Genomic DNA, 24,697 nt, shown 5'->3' on the forward strand with positions numbered 1-24,697 from the left:
TGGCAAGGATGGAGAAAAAGAGGACCCTCCTGCACTGTTAGTGGGAATGCAAACTGGTGCAACCACTCTGGAGAACAGTATGGAGTTTCTTCAAAAAGTTAAAAATAGAACTACCCCACACTCCAGCAATTCTACTACTATTTGCCCAAAGACTACAAAACACTAATTCAAAGGGATACATAAACCCCGATGTTTATGGTAGCATTATCTATAATAGCCAAATTATGGAAACAGCCCAAGTGTCCATTGACTGATGAATGGTTGAAAAAGATGTGGTATAGATACAATAGAATATTGCTCAGCCATAAAAAAAAAAAGAAAGAAAGAAAGAAAGAAAGAAAGAAAGAAAGAAAGAAAGAAAGAAGAAAGAAAGAAAAGAAATCTTGCCATTTGCAATGACATGGATGGAACTAGAGTGTATTATGCTAAGTGAAACAAGTCAGTCAGAGAAAGACAAATACCATGTGATTTCACTCATATGTGGAATTTAAGAAACAAAACAAATGGGCAAAGGGAAAAAAGAGGTGAACCAAGAAGCAGACTCTTAACTATACAGAACAAACTGATGGTTACCAGAGGGGAAGTGAGTCGGGGGGATGGGTCAGATGGGTGATGGGGACTGGGGAGGACACTTGTGATGGGCACCAGATGTTGTACAGAAGTGTTGATCACTGTGTTGTACACCTGAAAGTAATATTACATTGTATGTTGACTAGCTGGAATTCACATAAAAACTTTTTAAAAATAAAGAAAATAAATGAGGTTTCCTTTATTTACTTTCATAAAATTTTTATAATCATATATAGGTTGGAGCACATGCGTGTATTTCCTTGCATTGTTAGCTGAGCATGTTTAGGTCCCATACTGAAGTTTTGAATAGCATCCTCTAATAAAAGGTACCAGGGCTCTTTGAAGAAATGGCTGTTACTATGACTGAGATAGTAAATACAGGAGCCAGGATAATCCTTAAGTATCAGAAAGTAATGAAGTATCAACAATAAAAATTCCACAAAAATGGAATTATGTCAAAGACATACAGGAGCCAATGGAAATAGCTCTCAATAATCACAGCAGAAATCAACGGATCCACCAAACACTGTAGTCCTGGAGCATAACCCAGAGCCTAAAATAACTACCCACCTGTCCATACTGGTAAAAATAAATGATTACATAGACTTTTTTAAGTGACTAGAAATCTCTGCTCAAGATTTCCAAACAATTCAGGTAGACACTCAGCCACCTATGACAGAGGTGGAACTAGCCCCCCTCTCCTCAAGTGTGGGCTCCACATGGTGACTTCCTTTTAAAGAGGACACACAGTGGGGCGCCTGGGTGGCTCAGTAGGTTGGGCGTCCGACTTCGGCTCAGGTCACAATCTCACCATCGATGGGTTCAAGCCCCGTGTCAGGCTCAGTGCCGACAGCTCTGAGCCTGGAGCCTGCTTGGGATTCTGTGTCTCCCTCTCTCTCTGCCCCTCCCCTGCTTGCACTCTGTCTCTGTCTCAAAAATAAATAAACATTAAATTTTTTTTTAAAAAATAAAGAGGACACACAGGACATGGGACAAGAGGAACTTCAGTGGGGAAGCCTGACAAACACTACCTCAGCCCCAGGGCCATATGGGTTCACAGTTCCCAGTGGACAGTTAACTGAGCATTAACAAATTCTCATTTTAATATCAAAGCCTGATATATATTTACATATTTCACCTAATGTAGGATGTCAATGTTCGCAATACAAACATTATTTTATGTGTAATTATAAATATGCTGCCACTTAACTTCTCAGCAAAAGAAAACCATTTAACTGATGAGTTTACTTCCCTGACAGAAAGTTACATTTTTAATAAATTCTGGTTTGGGTACTCATAAATTTAAACTTCCATGTTTTCATACATCTAGTTTTCAAGTTGTCAATATATTTTTTTCAACTGTGTCAACACTGAAACAACAAAAAGAACTTCACTCATGAGGGCAAGAACATGGGGACAGCTGGCCTTGGGGTGGCTGAGGGATTGGCCCATCACTCCAAGGACTTGCAGCCAAGATGGTCTGTGTTTCTCCTTTCTCTGTGCTGGAGCCTTCTGGCTGGATCCAGAAACAGCCACAGTCTGTGAAAAGTACTATGGTGTGCCATGATTATGAGCTGCCAAAGCTTTGATAAAAGGAAACATTTTGGGACATCTGAGTGCCTCAGTCAGTTAAGCCTCTCTTTTTTTTTTTTTTTTTAATTGTATTTATTCATTTAGAGAAAGACAGAGAGACTGAGTGGGGCAGGCAGGGGCAGAGAGAGAGGGAGAGACAGAATCCCAAGCAGGCTCTGCACTGTCAGCACAGAGTCCCATGCAGGGCTCAAATTCACGAAACACGAAATCATGACCTGAGCTGAAACCAAGAGTCAGACACTTAACCAACTAAGCCACTCAGGCATCCCAAGAGTCCGACTCTTGATTTCAGCTCAGGTCATGATCTCACGGTTCAAGGATTAAGCCCCCTGCTTAGGATTCTCTCTCTCCCTCTCTCTCTGCCCCTTCCCTGCTGCTCTAACATTTTTTTTAAAAGGAACCATTTTGTATAATACATTGTGTGAATTACTACATGAGAAAGCACAGGTAAGCCACTGAGAAAGTCAGAAAGAGATTATACTCACTGTTGAAGATGAAATCTCTCTGGGGAAGCCATAGCAAATCTCTCTCCTATGCACTTTTGTTGTTGACTTATAAGAGTTCTTTATATATTCTGGATACTAAACCCATATCACATGTATGATTTGCAAATATTTTCTCCCATTCTGTAGGTTATCTTTTTTTTAAGTTTATTTATTTTGAGAGAAAGAGCATATGTGGGAGAGGCAGAGAGGGAGAGACAGAATCCCAAGCAGGCTCCACAATGTCAGCGCAGAGCCCAACACGGGGCTTGAACCCAAGAACCATAAGATCATGACCTGAGCCAAAACCAAGTATCAGACTCTTAACTGACTGAGTCACCCAGGCACCCCTGTAGGTTATCTCTTTAGTTTCTTGATAGTGTCCTTTGATATTCATAAGTTCATAATTTTGATGAAATCCAATTTATTTTTTTCTGTAATTTCCTGTGTTTTTGGTATCACACCCAAGAAATTATTGCCCAATTCAATGTCACTGCCAATGGACACATGAAAATATGTGGGGAAAAACTGGACACTGACATGAGTTGGTGAGGATATGCAGAAATTAGAACTCTAATACATTGGTGATGATGACATAAAATATTGCAACCAATATAGAAAATAGTTTGGCAGTTTCTCAAAAAGCTAAACATAGAATTAGCATACGATCTAGCAATACCATTCCTAGGAATGTACACACACACAAATGAACACAGGTATTCAATCCAAAATTTGTACATGAATGTTCAAAAAGCAGTATTCACAATGGTGAAAAGGTAAAAACAAAGCAAATGTCCATCAATAACTGAATGGACAAACTGTGGTGCAGCAATAGAATAGAATAATAATCAGCCAGAGTGATCAAGGTATGAACCTTAAACACATTACACTAAGAGAAAAAAAGCTGAACACAAAAAGTCATACATTATAGGATTCCATTCATATAAAATGTCCAGAAGAGGTAAAACCAGAGACAGAAAGTTAACTACTAGTTACCAGAGGTTAGATGGAAGGCGGGCTGGGAAGTAAGTGATTCATGGGTAGTCTCCTATTGGAGTGATGAACATGTTTTGGAACTAGACAGAGATGGTGGTTGCACAATATTGTGCAGGTACCAAATTTCAACGAACTGTACACTTTTAAAAAGTTCATTTTATAATTCCACCTCATTTGAAAACAAAGAAACACATGCTGTTTGTTATACACAAAGGCTATTGAACACCACCCTGGGGCTCCCCATGGTTGGGACTCCACGAAGTACATTCACTCGGCATGTTTATACTTTTACATTTTCATACTTGGTTGCAGCAGAAAATGCCTCCACCTCACTTCTGTCCACATCTCTCCTGCTCTGGATGCTAAAGATTCCTTCTGGTTCCTACCTCGTCCCGCTGACCAAGATCTGGCTCCCCACAAAACCTCGGGGCTACACAGGCACACAGAAGGGAGGGGGATGTCTGTCTAAAACAAAAGGGGCTTTTGTATTTGGAGACCTGGGGCTGCAAGTGCTTTTGTCTACCCAGGTCACAGTGGGCACCCACACCCCTGGACAGGTGCCCTCTCTGGCCCAGCATCCAGAGACAGGCCTCCATTCATCCTACCTTCAAAACTTCAGCACCTCGAATCCCAGAACGATTTCATCTCAGCTCTCCCTGGGTGGGTGATCCCACTACCACCCCAACTCCAGCAGTCAGGCAGGATATGGTCTTCTGCCTGAGCCACTCAGGTGGTGTGCTGGGAGACCCCACAGTGCCTTGGGCCAGTTGGGAGGTGACCACCAGCAGGGGCAGGGACACAGTTAATGGGCTGAACTGTGTTCTATAAAATGTCATATGTTGAAGCCCTAATCCTCAATACCCCTGAATGAGACCTGATACGGAAATACGGTCTTCAGAGATAATGAAGTCAAGATGAAGTCATTTAGATCATAACTACTCCACTATGATGATTGTTGGAATAAGCCAGAGGAACTGGACAGTGACACACACAGGGAAAACACCATGTGAAGACTGGAGCTCTGCTGTCCCAAACCAGAACCTGGAGAAAGCTCCCCTCAAGATTTCATGACCATGACATTAATCTCACTGTTCCAGCCTCTAGATCCGTGAGGTAACAGATCTGGTACTCTAGGTCACCTAGTTCATGCAGCTTTGTTACAGGAGACCCAAGAGACCAATGCAAGCACCCTCTGCTCTATCCAGCAGTCTCCAGACCATAGCGGGTGGGGGTTAAGGCAGGGCCCTTCACAGACCAAGGCCACTGCTAGGTGGTCACTTCTGACCCTGACTGGGAACTCTGGCCATAGCTCTCAACCTCGTGGGGCCCATGGGACTATAAAGAAAAGGAGAGGCAAGGGAGTTGGCCTCCCTGGAGCTGGTCAGTGGAGCCCAGAAAGCCCAGGAATGGCCAGATCACATCCTCTTACACCTCCTCTGGGCCCCTGTCAGCCATCGGCCATTTGGAATAGCCACTATATCCTTTTTAATCTCAGTAGGGGTAGTGCCTCAGCAAGGCACAGAAAGAGGCCCCTCGGCCTGGTCACAGTACCTCACCTATGTCTACTGGGCCCAGGCTGGCTCAATAACAGGGTGAGGGCAGAAATGACTGTGCCCCCCCCCCCCCCACCGCAGAGGGGCCTGGGATCAGCACAGAAAGCAGGGAGGGGAGTGGTGGGCCTCAGAGTGGGGGCTGGGTGGTGGAATGCTCAGCAGAAGCCCCTCCCACAGGTGCCGAGCAGCCTCCATCCACACGAGCCACCTGACCACTGCACAGGTGGCCCTCCAAAGGAGCTGGAGTCTGTCAAGGGTCAGCTCCAGAGACTATAGTCCATTGCCCACAAAATGGACATGCTCCAGCTGGCTGAGTCAGTAGTGCTCTGAACTTTCAGTATTGAGCCCAGTATCTACAAAGGGTAGGAAGAAGGAAGATACCTGGGAGGTCATCGCACAGCCCTTTGAGAAGGGTCTTGCCTCGGACTGTGACCACCTCACATAGTTACCGCCTTGCATCTCAGATAAGGCCAAGGCTGGGATGGGTCCAGAGCTCTGCATGTTTCCCAGGAAGGCCAAAGGGTAGTACCTCTCACAGCAGCCCAGGGTTAGTCCCTAACCCTCTAACCCTCACACTACAGTGTGTTTATCAACTGTGTTGACACTTTGTGCAGACTTTGAATGACTGAGGGCAGGATGAATTTGAACAGGGCACTTCCTAAGGTGACAGGTAATGCACAATGAATTGTATCTCAGTGATTAAAACAAATCACTACTTGGGTGACTGGCACATGAGAAGGCTGAAGAGTAAATCTTCATGAGTGTGCACGGTGTCAATGAGGGAAGCTGGTAATGTGTTCATGAATTCTTAGAATTTACACCCATTAGAGAAATTCAGGAGTCAACAGAAAGCTTGATGAGAAACAGCATGTTTACATAGTTTCGAAGCACCACCCCCCAAAATAGACAAAAACAGTAACTTTGTAGTGGAGAAGCCTGGCAGAAAAAAACCCTAATTGAGTGATCAAAATGAGCACCAACAATGATGGGACCATCAAAATCATGCGCCACCTGTAAGACATAAGTACCTGCTGTCACTTCTGGGATATTCCTTCCAAAAAGTCCTTCCCTGAATTACAGGGAAACATCAGACCTGGCCGTTTGGGGTGACGTGCTACAGAGTAACTGTCAGTCATAAAAGTCAAGGGAGGAACAGGGGCTGTTGCAGGCCAGGAAAAGATGCACGGAGTACACGCAGCATGTGCTATGTGATGGCTCTTTTGTAATTTGGGGCGTTAGTGGGACGACTGAGTGAACTTTAATGGGGTCTGGAAAAAGGTGGTACTGTATCAGTATTGATCTCCTTTTTGATGATTGCCTTATGGGAATGTAGAATTCTGTACGTAAAGGCGACACAGAAGTAGAGCAATGACAGGCATCAGAAACGTTTGTGTTCCATTGGCAACTTTTTACAAGCTTGTGACTTGCACAATAAAGAAATCTTTGACAACTGAAAGACTGCTGGTTCTGGGAACACCGAATGCGAATGCGAGTGAACGTCCCCAAGTGGAAACATTACTGCTGCTGCTGCCGTTCGGTACGTGCTGTGTTGGCAATGAAGGTCTGCAGATTCAAGGTGAAGGCAGGGAGCATAGGTGGTCTCAGCTCAGGTGCCTCCCTTTGGGAAGCCCTGGGTGTCTCATCATTAATGCATCACACATCCTGGGATATGCAACTACCCATGATTGCTCCTTATTTCTGTCTATCCTGTGAAGTGCCTGATGGCAAGAAATGGACTCTGCTCCCTGCTGTATCACACAGACTGCTCAGCACATATCCGTCAACTGACACAATGGGAGAGGCAAGGACCAAGGACCTATCCCTGGAGGTGAAAGTTAGGAGTATCAACGTCACCCCTGCAAAGGAGGGTCACATGCATCAAGAGTCACATCACAGTCGGCCCTCCTGGGCCCGGTGTGCTTGAACATGGTGGCTTGTAGCACCGGGGAAATTCTTTTCTCCAACAAAAAATAGGTAAAGGGCAAAGGGACACTGTGACACTGTTTATAAAACAGAGACATTAGAAACAATCAGATCAACAGGGTACTAATTCATCAATCAATGCCCACTCATGCCATGAAGTGCCCATCAGGGACTGAAAGGGACAGGTGTCCAAGATGTAGTTAAGAGAGTAAAAGGGGCGGGGTGGGGGGTGCACCTGGGTGGCTCAGTTGGTTGAGCGTCCTACTAGGCTCAGGTTGTGATCTCAAGGTTGATGAGTTCGAGCCCCACGTCAGGCTCTGCGCTGACAGCTCCGAGCCTGGAGCCTGCTTGGGATTCTGTGTGTGTGTGTGTGTGTGTGTGTGTGTGTGTGTGTGTGTGTGTGTGTGTGTCTCTGCCCCTCCCCCACTCATGCTCTGTCTCAAAAATAAAATAAACATTAAAAAAATTTTTTGAAAAGAGTAAAAGGGGGAGTTCAGAACATTAAACTGTAATTTAATAGAACAGAACATTTGTTTTACAAACACAATGATTTACAACCTCAGGGGGAAATGTACCGTCGCATCTTGCCTGAGCCATCCCAACCACATAACCCTCTGAAGAAGCCCCCCCAAGATATAGATATGTCAGAACACTGCCCATGCCCCACTAACCAACTTAACTGGGTAAAGTGTGGCCTCGTCATTACAGCAAAACATTCTCCTCTTGCTCTGGAAAGGCCTTCCCTGCCCAGAACCTGCCCAGGAGCTTGAGGTCACAATTTCTCGCTGCCTGAGTGAAACAGACCCCTCTAACTTCTGAGCTCAAGAGAATTCTCGAGTGCTTTGCTTCCTCCAATACAGTGAGTTGCCAGCCAACCAAACTATGAAACATGGCAGGGGGCTAACTGGCCCCCAATGCTTCTCACTGGAACCTCCTAAGGAACTCTGGGGTCCTTTTTTCAGTCGGAATAAAGCTCTGTAACGTGTGTTGAATGGCTGGATGTCCACATCTGCTCCCCAGGGCACTGGCTGGATACCCCAAAGGATATCTCTCTCAACCCAGGCTGCCCCCTGAAAGCTCAAGGAGCATCCGGGCTCCCCAGAAGGCATCGCTAGAGGCCTGGCCATCGGGCCACTGCACCTGGAAAGCCAACACAGCGTTACGCACAGAAGCACCTTCTGCCTGGCTCCACCTTCCCACCCAGGCACCCCTACCCTGGGACCCACCCTCTCTGGACTCAATGGGAAACACTAGCCCATGGCACCCGGCTCCCATTCAATTGACTCCAGCCTTGAGGCATCCCCACCCCTCGTTCCATTTGTCTGCTTTATTCACTCCAAAGGCATGACCTGAGAATCCAAGAATTCAAAGGGAAACCCATGGTACCTGGTAGTAGGGTCTCACCTGGCTGGAGGGCAAGGGCTGGCTCAGGTCCAGAGCAGACATAGGGCTGGAGAAAGAGGGGCCCGGAGCCAACTCCAGGGGGCTGGAAAAGAGATGATGTCAGGACAAGCTCTGAATCAATGGGGCGCCAGGTCACTACATGCCCTGACTGCTTTCTGCACATAAGCAGCCCTTCCAGGTGCTGGATGCTCTTCAGGAACACTGTCCTCTCATAGGGCCCTCCGGTGTGCAGGTGCCACAGAGGCTTGTGTGACACCTCAAGTAGGGGGCTTGGGTGAGCCAGAGAGCACTTCAGGGCAGGCTCACAGAGAAGGGCCGGCAAGTGGAAACCCGAAGGAAGGGTCAAGAAGGGGCAGGCCTGGGGTGTGAAGGAGACAAGAGGCCATTAGGACCAGGCTGGGAGAGCAGGGAAGATAACGGGTGCAGCCACTCGGGACAATAGTCTGGTAGTTCCCTAAACTGGCAGACGCACACCTACACAGCCATTCTGTGTACACACCCCAGAGACGTGAAGGCAAACACGTATGTCCAGGAATGCTCAAAGCAACCCCAACCCAGGGACTCAGCAATGACTACAAACCGGTGATGGATCAAAAAACCATGGTCCAGCCACATCAAGGACCAGGACTCACAAATCAAGGGGAATGGATTGCTGATGCACACAGCAACAGGGGGAACATCTCAAAGTACTCAAGCCGAGTGAAAGGAGCCAGACCCCTCGCCCCACCCAAATTGAAAATTTTAGATGTCGTTTACACGGAATTCTAGAAAATGCAGATAAAGAAAGCAGATCCATGGTCCTGGCGGTGTCAGGGTTAGAAGCAGGTGGGAGTGCTCTGTACGGCTCAGCAGCTATAGCTTCGTGGTGGATACATAAGTCGCACTCAGAAAACTACCATCTGTACCATCTAAACGTGTTGCTTTAACGAATGCCACTTACGCCCCAATGAATTTGCTTTTAAAGAAGGAATCAAAGTCATCAGATCAGAGCAATGATGGGCTGGGCCTTGGGAGTCCAAGGCTGATACAGCCAGTGGGGAGACCAAGCAAACCACAAAGGTACCCAGTGGGGGCATTTTCTCCATCACGGTTCCTGGTCACGAGTGAAAAAGTGAGTCCACCCGCATAGTCTGCATTTTCTCACCATCTGCTGTTTCAGCAAGAAAATTAGGGACTTCAAGAACTGCTCCCCTCCTTTCTCACACATTGCACTGTAGTTCTGCCCGTACTGGGCACCTGGCTTTCAGCTCCCAGACTGGGGAGACTGTGAACCCTGGGGACCTGGTCCTGGTGACCCCTATCATAGATCCGCCAAAGGACCCCCAACTTCTCACACTCTCCATCCCTCTTCTCTACCGCTAGGTTCCCCTGGCCTGTTGTCCTGGGCCCCACGGCCAAAATCTACAGCACCTACGCTGTTCATGGCTCTCCCAAGCACCTCTGAAACTACGGTTTGGAATATAAAATCCATCTTGATGCTGCTCAAAAACTCAGACAACCTCTGTCTAGGGAAAAGAAAATGCCAAAAAAGAGGCTGCTGGGGCCCAGGGTGATCTTGGAGAAGACACAAACCGTGAGCGCTGTCCACAACACAGACCTCATACCTGCTCTGATATTTCTAGGTGTTCTTTTGTCTCAGGGAAAAACTACCCTCTTCTTCTGGTAGATGCAGGTGGGAAGAATGTTGTTTCTCTTCCAGAAACCCATAAGGAAAGGACTCAATCTGCACATCTGAGGTCACAAGTCTGTATGTAAACCAGACAATACCTTACCCACGGCCTAAGAATATGTTGCTTGAGCCCCATGGCTCTGCGTGCCTCACCTCTGGGTCAGGATGAACTCAGGAGGCTGTGGCGGGGGCTGTGTCACCTGGAAGCCGCCAGCCTGTTGTTCTTCTTGACCACCGCCAGTGCCCGGACCTTCCTCCAGGTACATGCTCTGCGGATTGCCAACAGGTGGGTCAGCGAATCCTACACAGAAACAAATTCCACAACCCAGTGCTGGGAGAAGAGAACACAGCCCACAAGCAGCACAATCAAGACCTCCATGGAGAGAAGCAGCATCCAACCTGGCAGGCCTCAAGCCTCAGCCTCCCTTGCTGAGGAACAGTCACGACTGTTGATCTCAATGGCCTTTTTAGGCTTCAGAAACAAAGACAAAGTCCAATTTTTCAGACTTCAAGTTCTGCTTAATTAACCCAGACTTCGTGCCAGCCCCAATGCCAAAGATTCAGCATCCAAATCTGCCCCCCACACACCCCTGCTGCATGAGGACAGGGAATGGGCAGTCCACTTCTCAGTTTATCTCGTGCTGGTCCATTAAAGGCTGAGCCACCAGCCCTTACTATTTTCATTTTCACCTTTTACCTGAGGTTTCACCATGATTTCAATGAGGTGCAAGGTGTCACGACCTTACCTAGCTCCTTCTCTCTACATTGAAGAGAGTATCTCCATATATCATTCAAGATAAGCCATGGTGAATCTGATCAATTCTGGGTCAACAAACATTCTGGAGCAAAGGAAGGGAAGGAGGAAGGTTCGTGTCTTCCCTGAGTCTACCAGGTGGTAAACCTCCGACTCAGAACAACAGGCCAGCCAGGCGGGGCTCACAGTCCTTTGTCTTGTCTGCCAGAGTGACGACCCAACCTGCCAGCCAGCTGCCCAGACAATCTCAAACCAAAGGAACTTTCCTGACAATTTGGCGTATGTATGATTTTACCTCCACTTTCCACTGTTTCCTCTTTTCTGTGGAACTTTAAAAGTACTCTGAGATACATTAAATACAGTTTAAGTGCTGATTTGAGCATTTCTGATTCAAACATAAAAAATCACTGGGTTAGATCTTCTTCCTCCAAGAGAAAAACAAGTAATAAGCAAAAAGCCCAGAACAAAGGGAGAGTCAGGGAAGCGATAATTAGTGGAAGGGAGATGTCCACAGTCTGCAGACCCAGGGCACAAGTACATCCTATGTTGGCAGGGCATCCGAAAGGAAGGCGGGGCATAAGGTCAGGTCCTGAGAACCCTAAGGAGGTTGGAAGGGAGGGAGCAGTAAGGGAGAGCAGGGTAACATCCTGGTGCTCAGGCAGTCAGCAGGGAGGCTCACCAGTTCCTAGAGAACATCACCCCTCACATGTGCTGGACCTGGTGTGAAGACCAGCTCCCCTCGTCCCAGTGTGAAGTTGGCCAGTGACTGCCCCACTCCAGCCTTGTTGGTAAATTTGGACAGGCAAACGTAGGTCTCTGACAGTGGAAAAAAAACATGGACAGCAAGAAATGAGGGACCGATATGATCAAACTGAAAAGCTGCCTACAGAGCAATGAGTCTCCAGGGCCTTTCCTCTTTCTGACCCTTCCTCCTCCCCTAGCCAAGGAAGGGCCAGAATCCACAGCCCCAATATTCCTGCCTTCAGACAACAAAACGTATTTTTGAAACTTCTGTTGAGAATACTCAGGAAAATCAAAGACACTGCATCTATAAAAAGTAATAGAATGCACGAAGAAGGGAAAATTCAAATAAAAAAAGAGCCTGGAATTCTCTTAACGCCTACCTGTCAAAATGGAATACTGAAAGACAGAGTTTAACACCTCCAAAGCACATACGATGAAAAAGAAAAGAAATGCAAGAAAAGAGGTAAACATTTGGGAGACTGGTCCAGGATTTCCAACATCAGAATAAGATTTGTGCTCTAAAGAGAACTGAGAATGTGGAAGGGATAAATTATCAAAGAACATTGTCCAAAAAATAGCCAAACCTTAAAGAAGACATTATCTTCTCTAAATTGAAAGGCTTAACAGATAAGTGAATTAAAAAGACTCACACCTAAGACCATCATTGTGAAATTTCAGAACACCCAGACTTAAAAAACAAAACTCCAAGAAAGGAACGATACATTGCAAGGAAGAAAATAAAATGAAATCACCAACATCAGATGCTAATAACAATGATATAAATATATCTGTAAATATCTAAGCGAGGAAGAATATTTAAACTCAAAACTCCTTCCCTGACAAACTGTTAATCAAATGTGAAGGCAGATTAAAGACAATTTCACAATATGTAAGGACTCAGAAAATTTATCTTGCAAGTACCCTTTCTTGCACAATTAATTGAAGATGTTCTCAAACATAACAAAGAAGTCAAGGAAGAAAGAACAAGACCTGCAATTCAGGAAACACCGATGCAAACCCAAGGAGACAATGAGAGGAGCACTCGGGATGGTGACCCCACACCAGGTCTAGGGAAACGTCACTGGGATGGAAACAGGAAGGAGGGCTCCAGCCATAAGTCTTCAGAGGAGACACTCGGAAAGCTGGAAGAAGTTAAGAATGTGATAAAAACAGGTAATGTAAGAAAAAAGAAAGGGAATTACAAACTCCAGGAAATATGGATGTACCCATAGAAGATTAAGAAATTTAGGTGACAGGCAAATTGATGGTGCCAATATCTTCCTTACAAGGTGAGATGTCACAAGATGCTTTTGTACTTGGTAGACTACACAATATGTAAATACATACTCTTTAGATAACAACTAAGAAGAAACTAAAGAAGTGATATTTCAATCATGAGATGCTGTAGGAGGTCCAATAAGCTCGACCATCTGCTGTTGCAGCAAGCGTTGACAGGTAAGTTAGGTGGACTAGAATGGGGAATGCAGGGTGGCAGATGTGTAATTAGTTTTAACTCTTTCCTCACTGTCTTACTATTAGTCATATGCACATTTTATTTTGCAAACTAGAAAAGTAGGAGAGTATTGGCCCTTCCCACAACCCCTCAAATGAGACCCAAGTACTTGTGGCATCTTGTGCAGAAGAGTGTGGTCTGGAATGGACCCACCTGTGGAGCTGGGCTCACCCAGAGCAGTAACGGACACAGCCACAGCTGCATCTGCAGGGCGCATCATGAAGTCCAACCCAGGCCCGTGAACCAGATGCCCGGTCTGGAAGGAAACTTCTCTGGAGGACGCCAGTGCAAGAGACATCAGCCATGACTCAGGGGCAGCCAGAGAAGGGTCTAGCATGTCACTGCCAGCAGCCAGAGGACAGACGCCAGGGCCTGGGCAGATGGCAGGAAGAGTAACAGGATCATGGCCAGGCCCCTCCTGGTACATCTCACCACCCTGCAAAGACCTGGGGAAGACAGCAAACACCATCCCTTGGAGGGCAGAGACTCCCAGGAGGAGACTCCAGCCCAGTTTGGGAATCCAGGTTCCCGACTCCACCCAGCCACTGATGGCTGTGAGGCCCACCACGTCCCTAATTACACTGCCTTCACTGTTCTACATGTAGCTGCTAGGGTTCTAGAACACTTAAAAAATACTATGACTGCAGCACCTGGGTGGATCAGTCCTTTGGTTGTCCGACCCTATATTTCAGCTCAGGTCAGGATCCCAGGGTCATGGGATCCAGCCCGGCATTGGGCTCCGTGCTGAGCGTGGAGCCTGCTTGGGATTCTCAATGTCTCTTGACACCTGGGTGGCTCAGTCAGTTAAACATCTGACTTCAGCTCAGGTCACGATTTCGTGGTTCGTTGAGTTCGAACCCTGCATCTAAACTGTCAGCGAGGAGCCTGCTTCCTGCTTGGGATCCTCTGTCTCCCTCTCTCTCTGCCCCTCCCCCACACTCGATCTCTCTCCCCGCCTCCCTCTCTCTCTCTCTCTCTCTCTGTCACTCACTGACTCACTCTCCTCCTTCCCCCATCCCTCTCCCTGCCCATGCTCTCTCTAAAAAACAAACAAACATTACTGGAAACCTAAGATACATTAGCAGTTTCTTCAAAAGGAACTTCAATAAAGCACTATTCCACAACGATGAAAGCAAGATATGATTAGGAAGAACCTAACAGTTGAGTGGATAATGATGGTTGACCTTACAGGAATTACCGGGCAGCAGTCAGTAACAATCAGACTCCATGCGGCACAAACACTCACTGTGTCTAAACACTCCTGGGTTTATGTTACCACTCCCCCCAACCCACCCCATAATCTCTGCAATAACCTGCAAGGCATGTCCTCTCCATTTCGCAGATGAGAAAAGCACGGCACTGAGAGGTCACAGGAACCTGCCTAAGTTCACACACCTGGGCAGTGCCAGCCTGCATGTGAAGGGCCAGGCACAGACAGAGTCATGAGAGATGCTGATGTCACGTGGGAAATGGAAAGTGTCCACATCTTGATGGTTACACAAGATGGGACCCGGCCCCTCGCTCAGACCTAGTCCTGCTGATGGCTGGCACTTTCCTTATGCTTACATCAGGTTCACGCCTCGTCCCAGGTGAGGGAGAATGCTTGGATAGTGCCTAGTACGCAGGAGGAACTCAAGAAATGTTAGCTGTTACTGACTCAATGAAATGCAAACACTACAAAAATACTAGACATAAAATGAAACAAGAGCTAGGGTTCACCTTTAGGAATAAGTCTGCATGTTTTTCTTTCCAAATCTGTTTTCCTCATTCTCCAATACATACATGAAGTCCGGCTGAAGCCCGGCTCCAGGGCGCAAGTGTGGGGTCCCTGACATGCATGGCTTCCTTACCAGTGGCTCTCCCATACCAGAATGGCAGAATCTCTGCAGTCACTGACCTGGTCCCACTGCTGGCCCCAGGATTCACATGCCTGCTCCAGGCCTGGTCGCCCACCCAGGATGGGGAAACTCGATAGGGTGATGGTCCCATGGTCCCATGGGATGGCAGTACCTGGGAGGCAATGGCTTTGGCATAGTCTCATCTCCAGAAAAGTCCGGGGCCAGGGCCAGCGACTCCCATGGCCCTTGGGCGGTCTCTCTGGATTGTGCAGGCCCATTTTCCTCCTGTCCTGCTGAAAGCCAATCAGACAGGAAGGAGACTTGCTGATGCTCCCAGTCCCAGCCTCCTTCCCAGCAGGTTAAGAGCAGCCCTACTGGCTGAAAAAAAGGGGTCAACCACTGACTCAATACAATATCCTTTGTCCCTTAAATGTCTTTTGTCTGAAACCAATCCATAATTACAAGCCCATGAACCCCTACATCATGGTGGCTGGCTCACTTCCCAAGTCTTCTCGACTCCTGGCTCTGGACGCACCATAATCTCTAAATGCAAAACACCTGTGGCAGGCCCCACTTAGGGGCATCCTGACCCTCACCCTCAGGGATCTCACTAACCACAAGGTGACGTCCTCAAAGTGCAGACTGGGAGTGAAGGTGCTGTCCCTATAACCAGAGTGAACCTAACTAGGCTTAGCCCTAAACAAAGGGTGCCGGGCGGCAGAAAGAACCCCCAACCACGAGGAAGGGGGGAGCCCTGGAACCACTCACCTGGCCACTGAGGCCTGTCCACACACCCAGAGCCAAGGTGGGGGTGGTCTGAGGGCTGGGGGCGGTCCGGACCCCTCTCCCTCACACTGGGGTCCTCTACTGTGTCCTCCGGCGCTGGCTCCAGGCGCTGGAGAAGGGCCCTCTGGCGCCGCCGGTAATTGGCAAACCAGTTGTACACTTGCTCTACGGTCAGGCTCGTCTCCAAGGCCAGGTTCTCCTGCCCCAAAACAGCACAACCTCTAGGCCCTCCACCGTCCCCGGAACAGCGGCGTGCACAAGCGCGACCCGACAACGCTTTCACCGAGGCGGCGAGCCGGAGCCCGCCCTCACTCTCGGAGAAGAGCAGCAGAGAAGTGAGCCGCCTCAGAGCAGGAGGCCCGAGCCAGGCCATCTGCGCCGCCAGCACGTCCGGCAGCCCGGCCTCGTTCACCGCTGGCGCCGCAACGGCGGCCTCGCCAACGATAACCCAGAAACGCGGAGGGCTTGGACAAGGCCTGCCGGGCCGGAGCCTTCCGAAGCAGGGGGCAGCGACGGCCCGCGACCAACGCCTGTGACCCAGGACCCCGCAGAGTATCTCTTCTTGCGGCCACCGCTCGGCGCTCGGGAGAACCCAGTCTACGCGGCCGGCGCGGTGATCACTGGGAGAGCACTACTGATTGGACAGGTAACATGGTGGGTGGAGCAAGCACCAGGAGTGCCCTTTTGATTGGACAAGCTCTAGAAGGGGAGGGGGAGAAAGTAGGTGGAGCTAACACGGGAGCGCCCTGCCGACTGGACAGAGCAGAGAAGTGGGCGGAGAGAACAGGCCGGGATTTTGGAGCACCGGGAAACTCCCACTAGTCGTATCTCGCCTCTTTACCCCTAGCAACCTCACCCCACTCCACTCCGTCCCTCCAGTTTCCCGGGGCTACGTTGAGGATGGCGCCCTGCTGGCCCTGAGCTCCGCAAATACCTGCCTCCCTCAGCCTGGAAGCTCCACGACAGCAGTGGGGATATGATGATCCCACGTTTGAAAACTAGAACCTCCACGAGTGCAGGCTGGATGGTCACGAGCTGCCAGCCAATGAGCTCCCGTCTCCAGGAAAGTTCTGAGACAGGCGGAAGCCCCCAGCATCCTGGCAGACGGGCCACTGGGGAGGTCCGGAGGAGGGGAGGGTAAAGGTGTGAGTCATCTAAGGGTGGTGGCGTCGCCTAAGGTCAGGGGGGTAGGCTAAACGGGGGGCTGTCGAGCCTCGATCTCCTGGGTTCTTACCCGCTCGGCCTTGCTGGGGTTGGTGCTCACGCTCGAGGCAAAGTCGTGCAGCTTCCGGCGAACCTCTCTGGGAAAGTTTCGGCTCTTCAGGCCATCAGGGCAGAGGGAGAGGGGTGGTGGGTTTCTGGATAAAGACAGTGAAGTGGTGGTTACAGACACCCCTTCTCCTGGATGCACCTCGTGTGCTCTCAAACACTGCACCCCCAGACATCCTCTCATCTCACTGGCTGCTCCTCCTCTCTAAGCTGCAGAGTCCCAAGCGTCCACCCCCTGAAGAAGGGAGGGGCCCACATATCAGGGCACCTCAGAGGGGTGTCACCAGGTTTCCACTACCACTCACTGAGATGCCACAGCTGACCAATGGCTGGTAACTACTGAAAGTGGATGATGAAGACACTGAGGTGGGCTATGCTACTCTTTCCTGTGTATATACACGAGTTTTTCCAAAAGGAAAAAGTGATGTATAAACAAATACTACCTGTGGGGAACACCCAAGGTACCCAAACACCAAATGAACAAATCACCATGGATGTCAAAAATGCATCCCACACATACCACATCCCAAATGGAGCTCGATCCTTTGCTCTCGGATCTTCCCCCAGTTCTGTGCATCTCAGTGAGAAACCATCGTGTTCCAGTCAATCAGACCAAGAGCCCTGGAGTCCAGCTTTATTCTCTTTACCTCCTCCAACACATCTCACTCGTCAGCAAATCCTCCAAAATCTGCCCTGACACAACCCTTTCTACAATAACTCCCAAAGATTCCCAAGAACCTCTTGCCCCTGCTCCTGTACTAACCACCTTTAGGAGACCCTGCCACACTTAGGCAGTGTACCAACCATGATGGCTGTAACCCCAATATCATCCCCTCCTTACACATCTAGGGATTGCTGTCCCAGAGCTCAGGCCTCCAAGCCAAGGCTTAGGTGAGCCTGCCTGCAACCTCCAACCCACAGCAAAGAACAAAGGCAGGATAGTCCTCTACTAAGCACATTCTCGGTCTAGTACTCCCCACTCTGATTATGGAATCCACAGTGTTTCCTCATCTACCACCCATTGTCCATACCCAATGTCAGCCCAGGAGAGTAGGGCCCAAGCATTACCCCCAGCACCTCCAATAGCACCCAGCAATCAGGGGCCCCTTCCAAATACTGCATACTGATCCCCAAATCATTTACTTCATTGCACTGGACTCTGGCAGGCCATTAGCACCTATATGGAGGGACATGACTGCTTTCCTGAAGACCCCAAGGCTGATTAACTGCTGGGTTTTGAGGGCATATCTCACTCTTTTGTGGGCACTGGGAAAATAATTCTCTCTGATCCAGAAGGAATCCATCTCTTCTTCCAGTAACCAGGCCAGTAACCAGGCCCTGTGGGACAGGAACCCCCTGTCACTTGGGCTGGCAGGAGCTCAGAGCGAGACCTGCAGCTCCTCCTGGTCAGAGAGGAACACGCAAGATGAAGAACAAAGGCTGTGCAGCCTCAGTGTCTCTCCTGGAAGCCTAGCTTTGCATCTCTCTCATGTGTAACCCTGGGCAAGTTGCTGACCTTTCTGTGCCTCAGTTTCCTCATCTGTGAATGGTGATGACAGTAATAATAATAATAATTAGCACTTGTAATGTTTACTTGGTGCTGAGGATGGGCCCAGCATCTCTCACGTGCCAGGCAATCTTCTAAGCACCACACGTATCTCCTCTAATGCTTGCATCACTCTCCTCTTTATTCTCCTTAAAATGTCCTGCAGCCCTAAGGGATGGCACTGAGATCCAGGCCATGGCACCTGCAGAGCCTGTCTGCGAGAATCAGATGACCTAAGACACAGGTGCTGGAAATTTCCCAAGGGAGAAGAAGAGGAGAGGAAGAGAGTAAGGTCAGGGCGCCCACCTGCTGCCCCCTTCTCTGCAGAGCCCTCACCAGAAGGCAGCGTCTCCTGCCGCAACTAGAACTCTCTGCCTGGGTCCTGGAAAAGGCTCCTTCTCCTTACCCTGCAAGCATAAATGGGAATGCACCCCTCCCCCAGCTGCGCAGGTAGGTGGAGAGTGTGGCTCAGTGTGGGGCACAATGGCTGACGTAGAGCCTATGATCTTTTGACTACTACCGCCTCTTCTGACTTCTGCATTTATCTCCCCGCCTCTATTTCACCTCGGCCCCCCTGTGGTTTTAGAAGGCACAGCCCTCGGGAGTCCTAGGGAATAAGCACAAAGACAGACCAGCAGTATACCTCTTTCTGCAGCGGAACTTCTGCACTGGGGTTAGCACAGCCACGCCCAGCCGCTTCATGACCAGATGGTAGTGAATGTCGTTCCAGAGCTGGACCAGCTCCTGGCTGCCTCCGGGCACACGGCAACCCTGCCGAGAAAAGCCTGCTGAGACCTGGCTGCCCTCGCCCTGCCTGGAGCACTGCCATCTGACCCGACCTGATCCCTGAGAAGAGCTGCCTGTTGATGTGCCAAGCAATGAGGGCATGAACCCAGCACTCCAATCACCAGCAGGCTCTGTCCCTGGTGGCCCAGCCAGCCACTCAGGTCACGTCAGCCCTTCAACCCTCCCACACAACACATGAGGTGAACACAGCTCTCAGTCACTGCTTACAGATGAAGAGCAGGAAGCAAGGAGAACACAAATGACTGGCCTGGGGCCACACAACACGCAAGAGGCAGAGCCACAGTTAGAACCACATGGGGATTCCAAGGCTTGACCCACATCTTGCATGAAAGACCTTTCTCTCCCACCCAGCAGAGCTGGCCCCTCCAGTGCCCAGCGAGTGCATTCTGAGTCAAGTGGGATGAAGTCCTGGTCTGTGCCCCGTGACAGCTCACTAATCCAGTGGGACTTGATCACATAACCAGACTCTGGAGATGGCCAAGGATACCTGCGGTTGGCCTCCCCCAGAACCCAGCTGCTATAGTCAGTGTGTGGGGTTCTTGCATTTAACTCCAATGTCCTCAGGACCATCTTGGCAAGGGAGGTGCTGACAATCATTTAGCTTTCTCTCCACAGCATCAGAAAAGCCCATTTTTCTGGGCTGTGACTTTCACTGGCCGAGGGCACAGCCGTCCGGGAATGTATATGGGAAACTTGCTACCTGCAGGATGTGGCCCTGGACAGGAAACATCCTTTCTTGGTGTGGTGTCCCCATCCTATCTCTCAGGTCTCAGCTATACGTCACCTTCTCAGAGACATTTCTGGACCATCCAGACTGTGTTTATAATCCCTCTATTGGGAGTTTTTCACTACTGGTGTCACTGACACATTTCATCATTGAGTGCCTTAACAGACATTATTACAACTCTGTGTTTTCCCTTGTTTGTTTACCGGATCCGTTTTGACAGATTTGGAAAAACTTAGCCCCTCTTACTTGCAGGTGTTATGTTCCATGTTGTGGATCCTGTAACAAGCAGAACCAAGGCAGCCCCTCTCTTATGGGGCCTGCAGTGCAGCAAGGGAAGGCAGACAAAATGAATACCAACAAATAATTCTTCTAATTAGGAACTGAGGAAGGAGCCATAGGGTGAACAAGATTCTCCACTGGAGAATAAAGTGGGCACTGCTTAGACAGGGTGACATCTACAGCAGAAACCAGAGAAGAAGAAAGACACCAGGCACACAAAGAGCCAGGCTCCGGCCTCTGGCACAGGCAAGAACACATGCAAAGGTCCTGAGACACAGAAAGGTCTCAGGAGTTGTAGGGACAGCAGGAAGCAGCATGGCTACATGAAGGAAGCAGGGGGAGAGTCCAAAAGAGAGACTAAAAAGCAGGCAATCTCAGATGGCAGGCTCCCGAGCCACCTGCAGACTCGTGCAGACCATGGCCCATCTGCAGTTTTCAAACTCCCTGTGGCTGCTACAGGAACAAATCAAGGGGACAGGAGGGGACATTAGGGGAGCAACCAGGAGGACCCCACACAGCCTGTGGCAGAAGGAGTGGAAACGGAAAGAACTGGAAAGAAGTGAGGATTTCCAAGGTAAACTCAGCATGAACCAGGCATGAACTGTATCTGGGGGTGAAAGAGGGAAAAGGATGCCTCCAAATCCCTTACATGAAGCCCTTCGAGCCAGATGCACTTTGGAATTCAGAATGTCTCAGATTTTAGGGAGTACCACAGGCATATGCTCCGTAATATGCTCCACCCCAGTGTCATCTGGGGCAGGCAGCACGTTAGAATCAAACATACCGGTATTTAGGCAGCAGAATGCACCACGGTCACATTAAGTGGCTACAGACCATAAATGGCTTCACCTCGGTGCAGGTCAGGTCACATCGATGCCAAACGAGTCAGCATCCAAGTATCACCAGAGGAGGGACAACGATACATTCGGTTTGCGTTCTCGACTGCAGACCTGTGGCTCAAGGATCGAAAGCCTGGCTCTGTTTGACCGTCTCACCACCTGGGAGCCCCGCTCCCCGAGCCGGGACCACCACTCAAAATGGGTCTCATAAATGGACAGTGTTGCCTCAGATTACAAAGTAGCTGGAATCTGTGAGGCAGAGTGGACCGTCCTGGCTCCGTTTACAAAAAAATCTCCCCACATCTCCGTTGTGCTTGGGATGGCGGTGGCCACTGAACCTCTCTGCGCCCCCCTCACAGATCCATCCTACCTCCAGCACCCGGCAGGCAGCCTGGTGCTGCTCTTGCTGGGCCAGCACCCGGGCACACACGAAGGCCACGTCCGCATTGTCCAAGAGGTGCAGGCGGAGCTGACTGTCCAACACGGCTGTGACCAAGGGCTGCAGCTGGGCGGGGTCATCCTGGAGGTCTCGGCACAGCCTGCCTGCAAGAGTCACCAGCTCCGCCAGGGGTGGCCCAGCGCCCCCACTCTCCCTCAGCAGCTTCAGGAAGCTCTGCATCCCACGTTGGGTCGGCCCCTCTGCGAACGACACAACGGTCATCATGATGGCCACATGCCGGCTGCACCTCGATCCTCAACTCTGCGAGGCCCCTCTAGCCACAGGCATTTTTAACATGGTTGTGAGAGCTCCCCAGCGGAAGGCAGAGGGGTGTCAGATGCCGGCTAGTTTCCTTTCTTTAGTCCTTTGCTGTGCACTAGGCACTGTCACTGCGATGGCGCATCTCATTCCCGCGAACCTTTTGTCTGTGTCCTGTCCACGGGCCCCACCCCGGTCTTCTCCTATCTCCTCCTCTCTGTGTCCCCCACATTCTTCATTTTCTTTTGAATTTTATTTTAGAGAGGGAGGGAGAGAGACCACATGTATGAGCACGGGAAAGGGGCAGAGAGAGAGAATCCCAAGCAGGCTCCACACTCAGCACAGAGCCCGACACAGGGCTGGATCCCACAATCCTGGGATCATGACCTCAAGTCAGACACTCAACCGACTGAGCCACCGAGGTGCCCCTCCCCTGCTTTCTTATACACACAAGGTAATGGTGGGGGTTTTTCCCCCCTCCGTTTCTGACCTCAATCAGGGCACGGACCATGTGTGTTGGGGTCATTAGGGTTCCCCAGTATCTGTGCAATGGACGCCAAGGCCTCTTGAAGCAGCGAGGAGGTGCCCTGGGCCAGGGGCGGGGCAGACACTGTTTACACCCTACGAAGAGGAGCCATGGGACCTTCCAGAGGCAGGACTAGCACCGTCTGCTTTTTATTTCGATGTTGAAAACAACAAAAAAAAGCCAACATATGTGAAAAACACAAAGTTTTAAAGATTGTCCTAATCCCACACGTTAAACATATACACAAAGGAGCGAACATCTGTAAGGCCTCCTGTGCCCAGTCCATCTACTCCGCAACCTCCCCCCGTCGCCCCCCCCCCCCCCGCACACACACAGGTAAGCTATGGCAAGTTGGATCGGAAGGCTTTGTGAATTTTCTTTTTTATAAAAATCTCCATATACATACAGCAGTTTTACCAACAGAGACAGATTGCTCGTGATTAATCTCCTGGTCCATATGAACGGTCCTGTCAAGTGGCCCACGACGGTAGGGGCCAGGCTTCTTTCCACATCTCTCCACTCCTGGACACTTAGGCAGCATGACAACCCTAATACCTTGGGCTCAGGATTACTCTTCTACTGAACAGACTCACGTAAGCAAGGTTAAAGGGGAGTGCTATGTGGCAGCTGTGTTTTCTGTAGATGCTACCAAACCGCTTTCCACAAATGTGGTGACGACATGCGTGCCCAGAATTGCAGCCAACAGGCCTGTGTGCGCGCTCCCTGAAGGAGGGTCTAGCAGCAGTTTCTAGTTCTTTCGGCCCAGCACCGCCTCTTGGGGCCTCCTGGCGCCCGGGGCCGCCCACTAGGGGGAAGAGCTCTACGCCGCCACGGCTTCGGGCTTCACCAGATCCTACCTTGGCGCCCAGTGTTTCTCCCCATCGCGAAGGGCAGGAGGCCTCGGATCCCGCGACCCCCCAGGGAGCCGAGGCTCCGGGGCTTCGCCAGGGACGGTAAGGGGAGGGCTCCTCTCAGGACCCCAGGTTCTTCCGGCGCAAACCCCCGCCCTCCCCCCCGGCACCGGCTCTAGGAAGAGAGGACAGGAGCCTAAGGGCCAGGCTCCTGAAGGCGGGACCTCGGGCTTCAAGAACAAAGTGTCTTCCTGGGAGGTACCTCCAGGGGACACTGAGGGGACCCGGCCCCGGGCAGGGATGGAGGGGACCCGGGGGGCTGTGGCTCTGCCAGGTGCCCAGACCTGGGCACCCTCCCCGAAGCCTGGCTGAGGCCGCACCCCCACCCCCTACCTTTCGGGGCGTGCTGCTCCCCCGCAAAGGCCGCGATTGCTGCCCAGCGCCCCCACTCTCCGCGCCGCAGGGCCGGCGCAGCGCCCCCCCCCTCAGCCAGGCCGCCCGCCCGCCCCTCCGCCGGGACTCACCGCGCCCGGCCGCCCGCGCCCCACTTCCGCTCCAGCGCACGTGCTCTGCCCACAGGTCCGCGGAAGGCGCGGCTGCGACAAAGTATCGAGGCCGCGGCCAATCCGCGCGAGGGCTCCGCCCGACGACCCCGGGCCTCTGGGCCTGCGCCCCTGCGTGAAGGAGGTCTCCCCGAGTTCTTGCGGGTTCTCGGTTGGGGGAGGGGGGCGCCGACAAGTTCTGGGGGCCTTGGGCGTTCTGGAAGAACCAGGACTTTCTGGGGGATCACAGGGGCAGTGAAGCCTGGCTCTGCGCGTCCTCAGACGCAGGAAGGAGCGGGACCAGGGTCTTGGGGGTCATGGGCTGTAGAGAGAGCCCTGCTCGGCGGTGTAGGGAAAGGCGCCAGGACCCTCGTGCCCCTGCGGCGGGAGCCGGAGAAAGCTGTGACCTTTGACTGACCCCCACACCAGGAGGCACCCCGTGGCGGAGCCAAAGCCCAGCTGAGGGCGCAGTTCTTGGGGCAGACATTCCCCTCCCGCATCCCCACCCTGACCCCTGCTGGAGGAGGGCGCCTTTCAAATCCAGACCCCCCCCCCCCCAGGAGATGAGGTCGGGACAGGGGTCCCTGTAGAGGGTGCGGGGTCTGCGGCGCAGTGGGGGACTCCTGTAGCCGGGCTCCAAGAGCGGCCACCGGGGACAGCCCCTTGCGCCTCCGACCCCGGATCTCCGGCCGACCTCAGCCCAGAGACCTTCCGACCTAGGATGGCCCCGGGCGGGTCATCTAAGATTCTCTGACGCCAAAGCTTAAAAGCTTATGCAAAAGACTTTGG

General features: G+C 50.8%; 1 protein-coding gene across 12 annotated transcripts; it reads right to left on the reverse strand.

Moving 5' to 3' along the window:
• Window positions 1-7,622: 7,622 nt before the first annotated feature.
• On the reverse strand, window positions 7,623-23,914 carry ANHX (anomalous homeobox). Of its 12 annotated transcripts, none has more exons than XM_042962592.1 (10): window positions 23,891-23,914; window positions 21,663-21,931; window positions 19,284-19,411; window positions 17,060-17,183; window positions 15,808-16,024; window positions 15,212-15,332; window positions 13,355-13,647; window positions 10,344-10,491; window positions 8,522-8,603; window positions 7,623-8,257 (listed from the first exon to the last, which is right to left on the reverse strand). In XM_042962592.1, the coding sequence occupies exons 2-10, from the start codon at window positions 21,909-21,911 to the stop codon at window positions 8,171-8,173; spliced, it is 1,449 nt and encodes a 482-aa protein (XP_042818526.1). In that variant the 5' UTR covers window positions 21,912-21,931; window positions 23,891-23,914; the 3' UTR covers window positions 7,623-8,170. The 12 variants fall into 12 exon arrangements, 7 of the variants coding, with proteins under 7 accessions (XP_042818526.1, XP_042818527.1, XP_042818525.1 ...); XM_042962593.1 differs by lacking the exon at window positions 23,891-23,914 and adding an exon at window positions 23,760-23,793 and having other exon boundaries at window positions 15,212-15,329; XM_042962591.1 differs by lacking the exon at window positions 23,891-23,914 and adding an exon at window positions 23,760-23,793.
• Window positions 23,915-24,697: the final 783 nt, after the last annotated feature.

This window comes from Panthera tigris, chromosome D3 (assembly GCF_018350195.1).
Source record: "Panthera tigris isolate Pti1 chromosome D3, P.tigris_Pti1_mat1.1, whole genome shotgun sequence".
NCBI lineage: Eukaryota > Metazoa > Chordata > Mammalia > Carnivora > Felidae > Panthera > Panthera tigris.

Excerpts from the sequence above, each read along its gene's own strand:
- ANHX (XM_042962592.1), bottom strand. The coding sequence starts at position 21,911 with ATGCAGAGCTTCCTGAAGCTGCTGAGGGAGAGTGGGGGCGCTGGGCCA. Across the intron at positions 19,412-21,662 it reads CTGCCTGCCGGGTGCTGGAG|GGTTGCCGTGTGCCCGGAGG; the intron begins GTAGGATGGATC and ends TTTTCTCGGCAG. Across the intron at positions 16,025-17,059 it reads ACCCCAGCAAGGCCGAGCGG|GAGAACCTGGCCTTGGAGAC; the intron begins GTAAGAACCCAG and ends GTTTTGGGGCAG.